This window comes from Ruditapes philippinarum, unplaced genomic scaffold (assembly GCF_026571515.1).
Source record: "Ruditapes philippinarum isolate M1 unplaced genomic scaffold, ASM2657151v2 ctg5176_1_1_1_1, whole genome shotgun sequence".
NCBI lineage: Eukaryota > Metazoa > Mollusca > Bivalvia > Venerida > Veneridae > Ruditapes > Ruditapes philippinarum.
In genome coordinates, this window is record NW_026857771.1 from 58,780 (window position 1) to 74,701 (window position 15,922).

The following is a 15,922-nucleotide window of genomic DNA, read 5'->3' on the forward strand; positions in this document are numbered from 1 at the left end:
ATTGATAAATTTGACTTAGAATTTCTAATTACCTCCCTTTATTTAAATGAAATGTTGAATTCGGTAATATCTTTATAAATAATGCTTTTTTGGAACTTAATATATGGAAAGATCTTAATTTGAGCATAAAACCAAAAATCGTGTTGCAGGATCTTTAAAATAAGTACTTTGTTGTCCACGCATGTTTCTTACTTGAGTAATTGTAACTTTGTCTAAGAATAATCCTTCACATAAATAGATAACAAAAGTAATTCGTGAAAAATGTAATCTTTTATAAAATGGTAATAAATGGATCGTGTGTTTACCAATATTTTGCAAGCTTTTTCCTATTCCGTTGTTGAATGCATTAATATGTCCATTCGTAGAGTGAACAATCGCTGCTGTTGTTTCAAATGTGATGTCACCTTGCTTGACTTGGATAATTGTACCGCTTTTAGGAAAAACAGCAATCCCTGTAATACAATGTCCGGCCAGACTTTCTCCTATATAAGCTTCCAGTAAAAATCGTTCATTATGTGATAAGGTCTTCAGGTCTACAAGGTCTTGGATAACACTGGCTATCCATTTCTCCTTCATAATGAACCAATGTTGTTTTATTTCTTTTACATCCTTTTCTATTACTTTCTGCAAACGATTAATATCTTCTTCGGGTAAGCATTTAAGAGATAGTTTTCCAGTGTACAAACCGTTTCTGTCTTTCACACATTCGATATGATCCCGGATATCGTCACTCTTAAACTCATCTAGAAACATTGCAATTTCTACTGGCACGCGCATCGTTACTGTTCCAAGTTTGTGACGTTTAAGATAGTTTTCAACCTCAGCTTTAGCAACATTGACTGTTTCCTCTGTACCAATAATTGTTATAATACGGTTGTTTGATGGTTCCAATACAACTACAGCACCATTTGCTTTCTCATGAATCTCTTCCTTACAGTGTTTCCAATCTGTTGTAACAAAATTACTCAAGGGTTCTTCTTTGTCAACACAAATGTCATGTGTTTTTATAAAATTTCCAATGATATCTAACATCTTGTTTTTCTTCTTCTCAATAGGTTCATTCCCTTTGTAAATCATTACAATAATTGTATTTTTCGTTTCAGATAAAATGAGGTTATGGTTCAAGTTTACTTTACGGAACTGTTCTTTTAGTAGTTCAAGACCCCCTTTCCGCAAAAATTGAACATGTGCCTCCTCTATACGCAGTTCAACAGATTGAATACATAGAGCAAAATTCAATATACAATGTTGAGCAGCATTCACTTCATCAATTGGACCCTTTAGAGTGATAATTCCCGTCTCTGTATTCACCTTAAAAGATGTATAAGGACATTTGGTTTTCACGTCGTTTAGAATTCCTTCTGCGTCTAACGCTAAGTATTGTGGTACTATGTCTTTTATCGATTCACTCACGATATGTGGAAATAACACTTTTGTTCCAGCCTTTTTAGTAACTTCTTTTAAAATACTCTCGCTTGATCCGCATATAATTATTTTGTTGTTCTTAATGTCTTTCTCATATTCAAAGTTGTATTGTCTCTTCAGATCATTTAATTTATCCGTGACATCAACTTCGAAATCCAATGCCACTTCATATATTGTGGTTTGTAAATAAGTTGATACTTCTGTCTTTGTTATATCTTTCCAATTTGCTGACTTTTTCCAATCCGACTTGGAACCACAAAACTTAAAAGTTAATGAGGTCTCATTGCCAAACGAATTTTGTTCATCGTCAACCTCGAATTCATCGAAATTATCTTGTTGCTCCCAAGTAATGTCAACATTAATTGTTTTATTCAAAGCATCCACAAATGATTTCTTTTCTGAATTTCTTGACTTGATAAACCTAGTAAATATATACTAAGCAATATAATTATATGCTAAGTTTATATATTAAGAAGATAAATAATTCTCGTCATAAACTTGTAGTAAATATATGTCATGAAATTCAATGTTGTTAAATACGATGATGATATACATGATAGAAAATCAAAAAAAAAGCAGGAAATTATAAATACATTTGCTTTGATACATAAGATTTGTGATTAACCTAATGCTTTATTGTTTAACACTTTAGAAGAAAGCATGTTAGAAAATAAAAGACAATGTCAAATTATTTAGTTGCATATGTGCGTAACTATTTGTGATACTATTCAAATCATAAAGTGAAATGTCAAGAAAAAATACTTTAAGAAGTTTAAAGCTCTGTAACCGATTGGATATTTGTTTGTTTCTTGATAAAATAATCATACAAAAATTAATACTTATATTGAAAATATGATTCTGAATAACCGCTAAAGCGGCTGGGATATACACGTTAACTTAAGGTCATAGTTCTTTTTATAGTCTAGTGCATCAACGACCAACAACATTTGCATGCTTAAAATCCGATGTACCATACCTGAGTTTGGTTTTGTCTACCTCAACAACCAATGGAGTAAAGTCGTAAATTGGTTTTTGGCCACCGTTCACAGACAATCCAAATTCTTTATACAACGGTAGAACAATAGCTTTAACCCGATGATCACCCAAGGTCAAACTGTAGTTTTTCTTCATCCAAACGTTCCTTGCAACTAAACAGTTTAAATTTCACTTGAAAAATATTGGTTACCATATTTTGACAATAACAGAAATTTCTTTTAAATTACATGTAATTAATTAATATCACCTGAATTATCACCTGGTTAACTAAGGATATTGCATATCTATTTGAAGCTTATCGTGCCTAAAACGTCTTTGTAAATCAACAATGCCAAAAGAAGATGTTACATTATCAACAAAGCGATGAATCACTGAAGGGCTTTAAAATAAAGGACATCAATTTAGGACAAATTAGGAAACTCGGTTTGAAGTCAGTAAAATATAGCTGTTAGATTTATACAAGTAAATGTTTTCCACGTATTCAAACAAACGAAAAGACGGCACACTATGTGATAAAAATATTTCATATTTAACAATAGATTAGAGCCGTAAATATAAGGATGTATAACAATTCTTACTTTCATCCTTTTCAAAATGGATTACCCAACAGCCCGGGATATCTTTTTCAACCTGTATACTCCTGATAGATCCACCACCAGCTTTGGCTCTCGCAAAATGAGCCTCTAACATATATTCTGCTTCTTTTTTATCTAACCCTTCAGTGCCATTTAAAAAGACTTGGACACTTTTTGTTTCATGAATTCGCTGGACTTTACAGCCCAAATTATGTTGAATCTTATTTAAACCTGAAAATGCGGTAAAACATATGATTAAGTTTACAATATACTAAAAGCTCAAACTAGCATAAAACCTTAATGTATGGTTTTGCAGGTTTCTTTAATAAGAATAAACAAAATCTTTATCTATCTTAATTACAATAAAACTATATATTTGTCAGTTTAATACAAAACTGTGTAAACAATATAGAAATATATTAGACTGTCTTCAAGTTTGCACAAACGTATTGAATTGAAGTATTATATCTGTAATTAATATGAATCAAATAGGGATATATACTTTGATCCGTCAATTTTTCATTGAATTCAAGGACGAAGCTTGATGGACTGTTGCCATATTGAAGCCGCTGAGGTTTGAAATCTATTTTTGATCTGATTTCAGTAATTGTTTCATCTATGCTCGCCCCTTCGTCGTCAAATTCATAACCACTTACTAGAATAGTGCTTCCCACTTCTAAAAACAAAATCGTTTATGATGGTTATTCTCTTTTTTAAACAATATTTCACAAGGTGTGTCCATTAAACACTTATGAAGAATGTCAGTCTAATAATTGCCTAAATCTTGCACACGTATAATGCATATTTTTATTAAATAATCGTTGTACTTAAATTGTCATTTGTAAATTTATGAATTAATTTTAATTATAAATTGTGCAATAATTTTAATTCGTTAATAAGAACTTAGAACGGTTATATGAATTATTGTTAAGGGTTGTCATTGCTTTACGGTGACTCAGATCATGTAAGCTAACAGCCACTTGTACCTGGCTGTTTTAACTGTCAAAATCGTTTGAGCTAATACTAGTAATAAATTAAAGATATGACACAATAAGGTTTATTATAAGTAAAATATCATAAAGCTTTACCTTGCGCTATTATCAGTCTTTTTCCATGTGTTACTTGAATTTCACCACTGCCAAATTCAATTACAAAATGCAATGTGTTTGGATCAAGTGTTTCCTGAACGGTGAAGACATCTTTACCAGTGTTTCCAACGGAAGTAACAAACAAATTATGTGATACTTGTCTCTCGTGTAAACTTAACCGGAAGGCGATCACTGAACTGAACGGATATTCTTGGACGGCGCTGCTCCGCTCCCATATTACATCTTCCTCATCAGGTGAACCTGGGTAAAACAAATCGAGAAATACTAAATTTGATGCCTTACATAATACCAAATTTCATCACATTAAAAACCAATCGAATACAAAAAAGTTATGCATCAAAGTACATGCTTAATTTCATTTAAGAGTGTGATATTTTATTAAGCATGTATATGTACATTTAGAACAAATGTCATGTAGAATTAAAGTACCGTTGCCCCTAGTTAAATGCTTTGTTCAGTAACAAATATGAAGCCATGGAAAATGTTTTTATCCTTTCCATGACTGTCTACATAGAGACGAATTTGTTTAAAGGTTAGCTATTGTTAAGTATGTAAAGGGATATAAAATCTAGCCATTGCAATTAATTTTGGATAAAGACAACTCTTGAAATAATGCTAAAATTGTTTAACATTCGGATCTATGAATCACAGAACTAAATTGATAGTTTAAATCATAGTTAAAAAAGTTCGATTTCAATCAAGTTAGTTAATGACAAATAGTCATTTAGTTTTTATAGAATTTTGTTTAGTTCGATTGTATTGGAAACTGTAAGCTTATAGACACAATCGCGAAACCGTCACTGGAACCAACAAGTACTTAGCAATGTATCTCAAGGAAATACCGGTTTCCCCATTAGAACCCAAAAACCAGCAATCATTAGTCAAACGCGTTAACGCCTCGGCCACGCCGTCATGACATTTAACTTATATTGTCACTTATAGCCCAAACGACACAGTGACAAATCGGATGTCTATCTTACATTAACATAAGCGCTTTCGTAATTTCTATTATCTCTTCTAATTGCCAAATATCTCAAATCGTGTGACTTTTGTAGTGGCTGGCCTATAAACTAAAATACTAAAGACGTTTTATATTTACTCGTCTTATTCTACCTGACATAGCATTTTAAATGTCTGACAAAACATTTAAGGTGACAACGGAGTCAATTATCACTGAAAATACCTAAAATGAGATTTTTTGCTTAGTAGATTTATCAACCTTTTCTGAACACATTCGTGATTTCATTTTGGAAGCAGTTAGTCAAAAAAATGTGTTTTTAAACGTTTTAAAACGGTACCTGTACCATTTTTATCTGCTATCGCGTAACCTGTCAATTATCGATAACGCTCCGCCCCCTGTTGAGGCATCAATGAGGGAAATCGGTAGTTCCATATATGCGTGAATTACCGGTCCATACTGGTCCATACTACTCGTAATTCATGTATCGTACAAATACCGTACATCTTTTATGAATATCGTCTACCTTTTATTTAGCCTTTTTTATAAAATAAGAAATTGTCGGCCAATGTACGTAACATAATGTATGAAACAAAAATAATTAAGCATAGCGACAAATCGCACGACCACGGGATTGATTAAAAATATAGTTGCTAAAATATCCATAATGTGTGAAAATAATGTGTCTGTCCCGTTAACCTGATAGATATTACATTGAGTTTATGGACTTTTGTACGGATTCAAGGGCTTGCTTTACATTCAACCTCGTTTTCTAACAATGTTAAGTAAAACAACAACAAAAACAGACAACATTTTTTATGTGAACGCCTATATGACTTGTGGTAAGGTGTCCCTGACAAATTTCTAAACCATTTTAGGTTGTCTAAGGATGATTATTTCTCTATGAATAAATAAAAAAAGATAATAAAATAAATTATCAGTGAATGCTTTGAATAAATTGTTCGCTAGTAAATCGAACACAGTACTAATAAACCTGGGACAAAGTATGGAATTTATTGTATATCCCAGTAGAAACTGGATCTCTATGCCGTGCATAGATGATTTTCATGATAATAGAAGTCAAGAAGGTCAGATCATAATGATCAAGTGATACCTTTTATTTCTATTAAAATATGTGAAGCATTTATATCAATTTGGAGGAAAAAATATATAATATCCCGTTCTTATTTGTACATCTACCATGGACTTAAAAAACTGTCAGAAGCTCAGTTTTTTTGTTATTTTGATTTACATTTTAACGGAATTTAATACACGAATACACAGATAGAGTGACACTGGTATAATATAATAATAATGCTGATGATAATAATAATAATAAACTTCAAAAGTGAAACAATTAAATACCCCGCTAGCGGTGAACAAATACGTTCCATTTCCCCCCACCGAGTGCCTCAAATTTTACCGAAAGTCACGTGACATGTGCGACGACGGTAAATCACGTTAAGATTTGAAGAAATTTCTGTTATAAACTGATATTAATCAGCAACTTTTTAATTGGTCAGATGTCACTGGGTCATAAAATGTTGTTAGAGTATGTTACCGCAACTTGTGACCCTCTCTGGTGCGATATTTGTGTATTATGCAATTATTTAGCGTGAAACGTAGGGGTCCGAGAGAGAACAGCCGATTTATGACACTTCGTTTGATGCGGGTCGGACTAACTTTGAATCGGCATAACTTTTTTAATAATCAAGCAATTAACATGCGGTTTTAAGCACATGAAAGGGAATTCAATTACGGAGGGAACCGTGTCAGGGATTTTTGTTTGCTCAATCAGCGACTTAATTATCTTTAATTACGTAATATGTATGGTGAAAAAAGTCGCATAAAATGTTTGACGTTACGTAATATTTTTTTGAGAAAAGATAGAAAAAATTTGAGACACGGTTCCCCAGATATTATAAGTATGTTTATTTTCCAAAAGTTTGATGACAAAAAAATAAAAAATGACTTTGATATGACGATTTAAAATTTTAGGATTTTTATTAAAAATCAATCATTTACAAAGGCATTTTTTTCAAATATGTTATTTTTTATGATGATCAACGACATTTAATGCACAAAGATTAAATAAATAACAATTGTTACTAAAATAAGTTGGTTTAAATGGCATTTATGTGAGTACCACGGAAAGTGTCTGTTGTCACCTTAAAGGGTCCATGGTTACCTTTATTTTCCTTCCTTGATACAAGCTTCAGGCTCATAAAACCATGAGATGGTGCCTTCCCTGCTATATTTTCGTTTAACAATCTCATATCCCAGTGGCAATAATACACATCGCCATTTACAACAGGTTTACTGTTAAAACAACAGAAAATAATGTGAACATCATATCATAAGTTTGTTCAGTCACAGTCTGTTATAAAGACTTCATCTTCCAAACTTTTCAAAACATTCGAAAAACGTTTGTTTAATATTTTACGTTAACTTTTTTTCTTTTTGAAAAATTCTCTCATAGGAGGAAGCTTGCGAACGATTGGTGGTTGTGCAAGATATGTATTTGCTGACAATCCAAATAACTGATGTCATATTAATAAAACATAGACAAACATATATTTCATAATAATCCAAGTGACCGCTTCAACAACGTAAATAAAGAAAATTATATTTATTTATGTTTTATTATTTACAATTCGATCTGAATTTAATACTTTGTTAGTGGTAGTTGTAGCATTAATTGTAAATCACTAAGGATGAAATAAGATAAAAAATATTGTTTATCAAACATTCATTACCTGATTCTGCACCTTGCTGTATTTGATGCTATTGAAGAACTACTTCCCTGGCCACTTCCGGCAGAACACAGGGTTATCTTATCATATTTGTCCCCTTCCAAATAAAATGCAAAATTGTCAGATGTTTGCATCACAGCAATTATTATTTTTATTGTTTGCTGTTTCAGGGGGTTCAATTCTTTAGTTTTTTTATTTTGTTATTATATTTTTTGCACCGGCAGAAGTCAAAAGGCTTAAACAATGATAGTAACAAGATAAGCTTAAATATATGTACGTTACAGAAATGTAAATGAGCAATGTAAGTCAGTATTTCATTTATTCAACTGATATAAGAAAATATATAATTATGCAAAATTAAACATTTCTACATGTTCCTACTCAAAGTTTTTAATGAAAAAAATAAAAAACAAGCGAAATAGAGGCAAAATCAAACAGATACATAATAGTTAACTATGCTAAATATATACTGCGCTCCGACAAATGGTTGTTTGGTTAGAGATTTTGTTCTGTTGAGGCTTTAATAGAAACGATATCAAATTCTGTTTTGAACATACATTTTGTAAATGAAAGCTTGCATACCTTCAATTGATATTTCTGCCTTTACATCTGGATTTCCATACACACAGATGAAATACAACCAAAGATCTGCCACATTACTGTCACAGTCGTATTCCATTTCACCGCCATCTGGTCCGTAGCGAAAAGAAAAATCAGTTTTGTTCAATATGCGGACTGCATCTTGCTCATCTGAGGTGAATCCTTCCTCCTTCTCAAATACAGAACCCTGAATAATAACAAAACAATATTATTCTCATTAGATAAATTGATAAAGATGGACGGTCAATAAATACTTGCTAAGCGGATACTGTTTAACAAACATTCGTTTATTTATGAACATACATCATGTTAAAAATCGTTTAAACGAATTTATACACAATGGGTAAGAATTATAAAAACTTGTCAATTGTCCAGTGAAAACCGAAAGTATTACTGATAATAAAATGTGGACTAAAATAAATAGCAGTTTTTATGAACCTCCAAAATATTTCCGTTTCCTGACGGATTAATACTTGTTAACCCGATACGTAAAACGCCGCCTCTTTTAAATGTTATCTTAATCTTGGTCTTTTTCGTGAAAATAATTCTGCTCCAAGATACCAACGTATTTGTAGGTACTGTAAACTCGTTACTTGTTTTATTTGCTGAGTTTTCAATAACACTAATCCCTGTGTCTGATGGATCACATTCTAGGTCGACTGGAATAAAATAAAATGTATTGTGCTATTGTTTACTACAATAATCCACATTACATATGTGGCATAATGCCCATCCAAGGATATATACATGTAATAAGTAAACAGATGAAAGTCAAAATAAGTTTTAGATTTTGCCATACAAGTCCTTTCAATTTTACAATTTTCTTCGCAGGTACGATAAATAAACTCAAGTGGCCCAAGAGTATGAATATCCTTCGGAAATTACCTGTAACGTAATTCATATAAAAGTGGGGCAGTATTTTTAAATTTTAAGCAAACTTATTTATTTTTTCTAAACATTTTCCAATATAAACTGTTGGTCAATCATCATTATAACAGTCAATCTTTTAAAATATATAGTTATTTGTCTTATTTATCTGTATATATAGTCTTTGGGTGTCCGTCAAGGTGATTGCTTATCTCCCTTTCTTTTTTCAATTTATTTAAACGATATTGAAGATACACTTTTATGTGAAGGATTTAAAGGCATAGATACCGGTTTTTTAAAACTTTTTCTTCTTTTATACGCAGACGATATTGTGCTAATAGCCGAAAGTTTAGATAATTTACAAAAAGGCATGGATATTTTAAAAGATTATTGTGAACGTTGGAAACTTACCGTAAATATTAATAAAACAAAAGTGATGATTTTCAGAAAGGGTGGACGATTACCAATAAATATTAGGGTTATGTATAATGGGTCTGAAATTGAATTAGTGAGTAAATTTACATATCTTGGTATAGTTTTTTCTTGTGGGGGGGTCTTTCGAACACACATATGATGCATTGTCAGGTCAAGCATTAAAAGCTATTTTCAAAATGAAACAATACTTACAGAAATTTACTTATATAGATATAAAACATAAAATTGATTTGTTTGACAAGTTTATTAAACCGATTTTATGTTATGGATGTGAAATATGGGGCATGAATAAAGCTGATAAAATAGAAAATATACATACACATTTTTTGAAAAATATTTTAGGGGTAAAATTACAAACCCAGACTAATTTTGTATACGGCGATTTAGGTAGAATGCCTTTAAAACAACAAAGAATAATACAAGTTTTAAAATTCAGGTTAAAGATAATTAAATGCGATAACGTAAAACTGATTAAACAAACATGCAATTTGATGCTTGAAGATATTGAACGAAACAATGAAACTACTAATTGGGCAACGTCTGTAAGAACAATTTTTGAAAATCTAGGCTTAAATCATGCATGGATATTTTAAGAAATAGGAAATGAAAACATTTTTATAGCAGAAGTCAAGCGAAGACTTGAAGATAATTTTATTCAAATCTGGATGTCTGAAGTTGAAGCGTCACCCAGGGCCGACACATATAAACTTTTCGCTACTTTCGGTTTTTCGAAATACATAGAACAAATCAATATCAGTAAATACCGAGCTGCTTTAACAAGATTTCGTTTATCGTCACACAGATTGTATATAGAAACCGGCAGATGGCATAAACCGCATCCGATTCCAAGAAATGAACGCAAATGTATCTTATGTAACACACTAGAAGACGAATTTCATTTTCTTTTGGAATGCGAATTATATAAAGATTAAAGAATTAGATAAATAAAACAATATTTTCGAAAAAGACCGAATATTCCAAAGTTTGTTGAACTTCTTTCCAGCGACCAAAAACAAATAAATACCAATCTTGCCATATACTTAATTTAAGCCATGGAACGCCGTAACATAGTTTTATATTAAATGTGAGTCACTTTTCTCCACAAAATATATTTTTACATTTTTCTCTTGTGGAAGACTCTTTTTTGATATATCAAATAATATTTTTGTATACGTGTGCATGTGTGTGCGTGAATGTGTATGTGCGTGCGAGTGCGAAGTTTAATACTCACGTTTAATACTCATTGTATTTTTCAAAATCTTATTGACGATGACTATAATAGGTGTATAACTATTTGAAAATTTGAGAAGATTTACATAAAAGCATTTATGATACTGTTGTTTCACCAATCGCCTCTTATAGTTTGCAAAATGATAATGATTGCATGCAGTGATGATTGATATTTTTTACGATTTCATACATTTATGATGATTTATATAGAATTGGACCGCCACTGATTATTTTTTAAAAAAAAACCCTTGTATTATACGTATGTTTGTATATATGTACTCACAGGCATTTGCCTTTTGTTCAATAAAATTATTCAATTCAATATAGTCGATTCAACTCAAGTTGACAATGAAAAATGATAATAATGTCATAATAGTTTAATATTTTCATTCATGTCTTGCCATCATAATTTTGTGCGAAGTATTTCCGACACAAATGTAACACTGCTGTGCATGTATAGTGTAGGACTTCTGTAGTGTCCAGTTTATATTTAAGCTTGATTTAATAACAAGTACCCCAACGAATGTTTTATTTGATAGAGTAAAATGTACAGGATATAAGTATTAATTTTATTGTTTTCATTTCATTTGGTTGCATAAAAAATTTCCTTTTTTGAAAAATTTGTTTTATTTCGTGTTGGCTTCCTTCATTTTAACAAATACATGTACTGCAGAACAAAAAAGCACGGAGATCTATCACCTTAGCACGACATTTCATGTCATGATACTGTCACATTTACAAAAACAATCAGCTTTATATTTGTGGTAGTATGACATTTTTCATTGCTAAAGGTCTTAGTTTTAAAGTGTTTACTTGACAGGCTTTACATATTACCATAAGCTTCATGATCAAGCTACATAAAGATGGTCAAAACTTTATTTTATTAAGCGTATAAAGCTGTATTCGGCAGTGTGTAATCGATATACCTATACCATAGTTTTGTATCTTGATAAAATTAAAACGAAGAACTTCATTGAAATGATATTGTTATGCAAATTTACGAAGAAATTATCACTTGCCCAGTTAAAAATAGCCTTTGAATATTTTCTTGAACGTTCTAAGACCTATGCTCTTGCTTTCAATATATTTCACTTGTGTTAAATACCGAGACACATTTTAAAATTTCTCTCTATGTAAAAGTCAAAACAATCATAGATAAGAAAAAAAGCATTATATCATTTTTTTACATTAGGAGTGTACACAGTAACATGACCTTAAGACCTTTTTAAAAAAAATCGATACGAGTGAACACGTTTTGAAATTATTATATGATCAGATAACATTTCGCAAGTTTATACACCTTTAGGTTTTGTCCACTGCCTTCGTTTTGCTACTCCGTTTGCCCTATGCCGATATCAGAATTATCATTTCTTCCTCATTCAATTAATACATAAAGCATCTTTAAAAGGACGAGCATATTCTGTCATAAGGCCGCATTTTTGTCATAGACGGCTTGCACTTTTCAAAGTGCACGACAAACCATTTATCTATCTACAACTTTTATAAAACAAACATTACACTACCCATCCAATACTGTTTGCTGTCGTAATAGTAAATGAAATATTAGTACAAACGAGTATACATACCTTTTGTTGGATATTTTCCTGCTCCTCCGCCCATATTTAATATGTTAGGGTATGATTGCTTCTGAGGTTTTGTTTTCACATATTCGTTTTATTAACTGTGAAAAAATAAAAATCGGGTGAGTGAATAGGTTTGTCCGTAGAAAATTTTAAGAGTTTTAATAATGATATTATGTTCAGGTAAAACCACGCCTCCAAACAAACATATTTAAGAAAAAAAAGTATCAAATCATTTCTTTAAAGGATTTGACAAATTATTATTCAAAAAATGTTCATGTAAAAATAATCGAACCTATTTTACCATGTTTCAATACAATTAATGATGAACTTTGTTGGGTTTTTTTTTTTTTTTTTTTTTTTTGAGTGGGGGGGGTTATTTTTATTTTTTATTAATTAAATTTAGATCTTTTGTAACTTACCTATATTACATATTTCGTTAAAGTTGACTGTATTAAATACACATACATGAAGACAGAAACGTATAATACAGATATAGCTCTGTGACCGAGACAATTAAGTGCTAATTATCTCGGTGTATGCGTATGTAGATTCATTCAGCCAGACTAGGTTAGATAAGTAATGTAATATCATATCGATATGCTAGACTAAATTTACATAATATAAATGCTCAAAAAGTTGTTAAAGTTTTCGACTAAATAGACTTCGGGTATTGTTTTGATATTTTCTTTAAACGATTAAATGGTATATATACAGGGGCGAGATGTTTTTCATGAGTATATCCGCAGTTTCAGTTACTGCATAGTTGAAACGAACCCCATTCGGTTCAGGAAATTAATCTAATTATACTGAATTGCCACCAATAGTTTTGCTTGTACGCGAGCCTGTCCTCATTTTTGTTTAGCATGTTTCTGAATGATCTTGAAGATATGTTTTAACTAAAGAAGTCGAGGGCATAGATACTGGTATTTTTAAGATTTGTTTGTTTTTATTGTATGCGGACGATATAACTATTTTCTCTAAAACGGCTGAAGGTTTACAACATGCCTTGAACATCTTATCTGAATATTGTGATAGATGGAAGCTTTCAGTAAATGTTGATAAGACCAAAGTAATGGTGTAGAAAAAGTGCATTATTACCTCAACTGTATAAAATTTGAAACATTGTATATAGATGGGTTCAAATGTAAATTTAAAAATAACATTTGTTTTATTTGTATAGTTCCAGTTTGTGTCATATTATTATTGCAATATTTTTTTATCGAAGTGTTGAAAAAGACGTTTCAAAACCATATAGCTTAGATAAGTAAATGTACTACATAAATCAGTGTATGAAAGAAAAAATGTTATTCATGTTCTATATAGTATACATTTATCTCGAAATTTAAGGTTACTATGTAATAGATGCTGATCCTCACTGTTTCCAACGAGATTGCAAGTATTATTTAAACATTAACTATTTCTTACTATTATATATTTGAATGTTAAATCTCTAAAAAACCTAGTAAATTGAATACTTAATGAATGATAGCCGTTAATTATAAAAGAAAAGCAATACTTGCAGTCACGTCATCTTGAAGCATCATTCATTAATGCGTATGCTATACAAGCGATAAGCGTTCGCTTTTATGTTGACTTTTATGTCGACAAGAGGAGATATTCAGAGAAAGAAAAATTTAATGAAAAACAACAGAAATATGCAAATAAATGTAGAATAATAATAATAATAATAATAATTATTATAATAATAAATATTGTAATACGAATATAATAATGATTGATATTGTTATAAGAATATAATAATAATAATTAATATTGCAATAAGAATTAACAGAGAAATATACAGGCATACGCTAACCCTATCTCTCATTCTTTCCAGTTTTGTTTGTTGTTTTTACTTGCTTCTTGTTTTTTCCACTAGAGTGTTAACAAGATGTTTCTATTTTGAGCTCCTGTGACCTAATTTTTCATTAGAAATGACACATGTTCGACTCATCCGAGCGATTACCTAGACAAGTATCCTGACAAAGTTTGATGATGATTGAGGCAAAAATGTGATTACTAGAGTGTAAACAAGGTTTTTTCATATGTTGGCAGTGTGGCCTAGTTTTTGACACTAGGTGACCCATATTCAAAACTTGACCTTGAAATCATCAAAACCAACTTTTAGACCAATTTCTATGATATTTGGATCAAAACAGTAGCTGCTAGAGTGTTAACAAGATTATTCTATTTTTAGCTCCTGTGACCTAGTTTTCATCCGAGACCTTGTTCAAACTCATCCGAGCAATTACCTAGACAAACATCCGGACCAAGTTTGATGACAATTGAGTCAGAAATGTGACCACTAAAGTGTTAATAAGGTTTTTCCATATTTGGTCAGTGTGAACTAGTTTTTGACCCCAGGTGACCCATATTCGAACTTGACATAGAAATCATCAAAATAAACTTTCAGACCAATTTCCAGGAGATTTGGATCAAACAGTAGCCACTAGAGTGTTAACAAGATATTTAGCTAATGTGACATAGTTTTTCATCCGAGATGACCCATGTTGGAACTCATCCGAGCGATTACCTAGACAAGCATTCTGACAAAGATTGATGATGATTGGGGCAAAAATGTGATTACTAGAGTGTTAACAAGGTATTTCCAAATGTTGGCGTTGTGACCTTGTCTTTGACCCAAAGTAAACCATATTCAAAACTTTACCTTGAAATCATCAAAACAAACTTTCAGACTAATTTCTAGGATATTTGGATTAAAATAGTAGCCACTAGAGTGTTAACAATATTTTTCTATTTTTAGCACCTGTGACCTAGTTTTTCATCCTGAACTCATACAAGCATCCTGACAAAGTTTGATGATGATTGAGGCAAAAATGTGCCCACTACAGTGTAAACGAACAAATGTGGACGACGACGGGTGGCGGACATTAAACGACCCTTAAAGCTCACACTGGGCTAGCTCAAGTGAGCTGAAAAAAAACCTCAGGGTGTCCCTTTGAATTTAAATACAAATTAGATATCAGGGAAAACAAAATAAATTTAAGTTTTTTTTACTTACATACCTCCGTTTATACCGGCAATCCCGTTCCTAATTTACTGTAATTTTCAAAACTGTTATACCGTTGTCAAGTTTAAGAAAAGAACTTTTATTTTACAAATTTAATTTGTCTATTTATGTAAACTATCGTTTGAATAAGTTTGTTTAATATGCTGTAGAAAATTATCAGCTGCGTCAAATTTCAGGTGAACCCGTTGATTGCATGATTTTCAATAGGGGTATACAATCAGAAAAAATCGAAGCAATATATAGCTGTCGAATTCTTATTATCAGTAAGAGTTTCAGTACAACATATTTGCTAACAAAAGAGCACGGTTAAGTCTACTGTTACTTAAATTAAAGGTCAGGTTAGTGATCTATCTATCAAAT

General features: G+C 31.2%; 1 protein-coding gene across 1 annotated transcript in view; it reads right to left on the reverse strand.

The window, feature by feature from the left end:
* Nucleotides 1–15,767, reverse strand: part of LOC132750965 (uncharacterized) — a 28,789-nt gene extending 13,022 nt beyond the window's left edge. The window contains exons 1-11 of the mRNA XM_060741057.1: nt 15,558–15,767; nt 12,535–12,629; nt 8,855–9,075; nt 8,399–8,603; nt 7,820–7,913; nt 7,252–7,382; nt 4,085–4,345; nt 3,499–3,672; nt 3,000–3,227; nt 2,402–2,573; nt 306–1,846 (exon numbers count right to left, since the gene is read on the reverse strand). Coding sequence (XP_060597040.1) covers nt 306–1,846; nt 2,402–2,573; nt 3,000–3,227; nt 3,499–3,672; nt 4,085–4,345; nt 7,252–7,382; nt 7,820–7,913; nt 8,399–8,603; nt 8,855–9,075; nt 12,535–12,568 — 3,061 coding nt within the window. The 5' untranslated portion in view covers nt 12,569–12,629; nt 15,558–15,767. The remainder of the gene's footprint in view (nt 1–305; nt 1,847–2,401; nt 2,574–2,999; nt 3,228–3,498; nt 3,673–4,084; nt 4,346–7,251; nt 7,383–7,819; nt 7,914–8,398; nt 8,604–8,854; nt 9,076–12,534; nt 12,630–15,557) is intronic.
* Nucleotides 15,768–15,922: the final 155 nt, after the last annotated feature.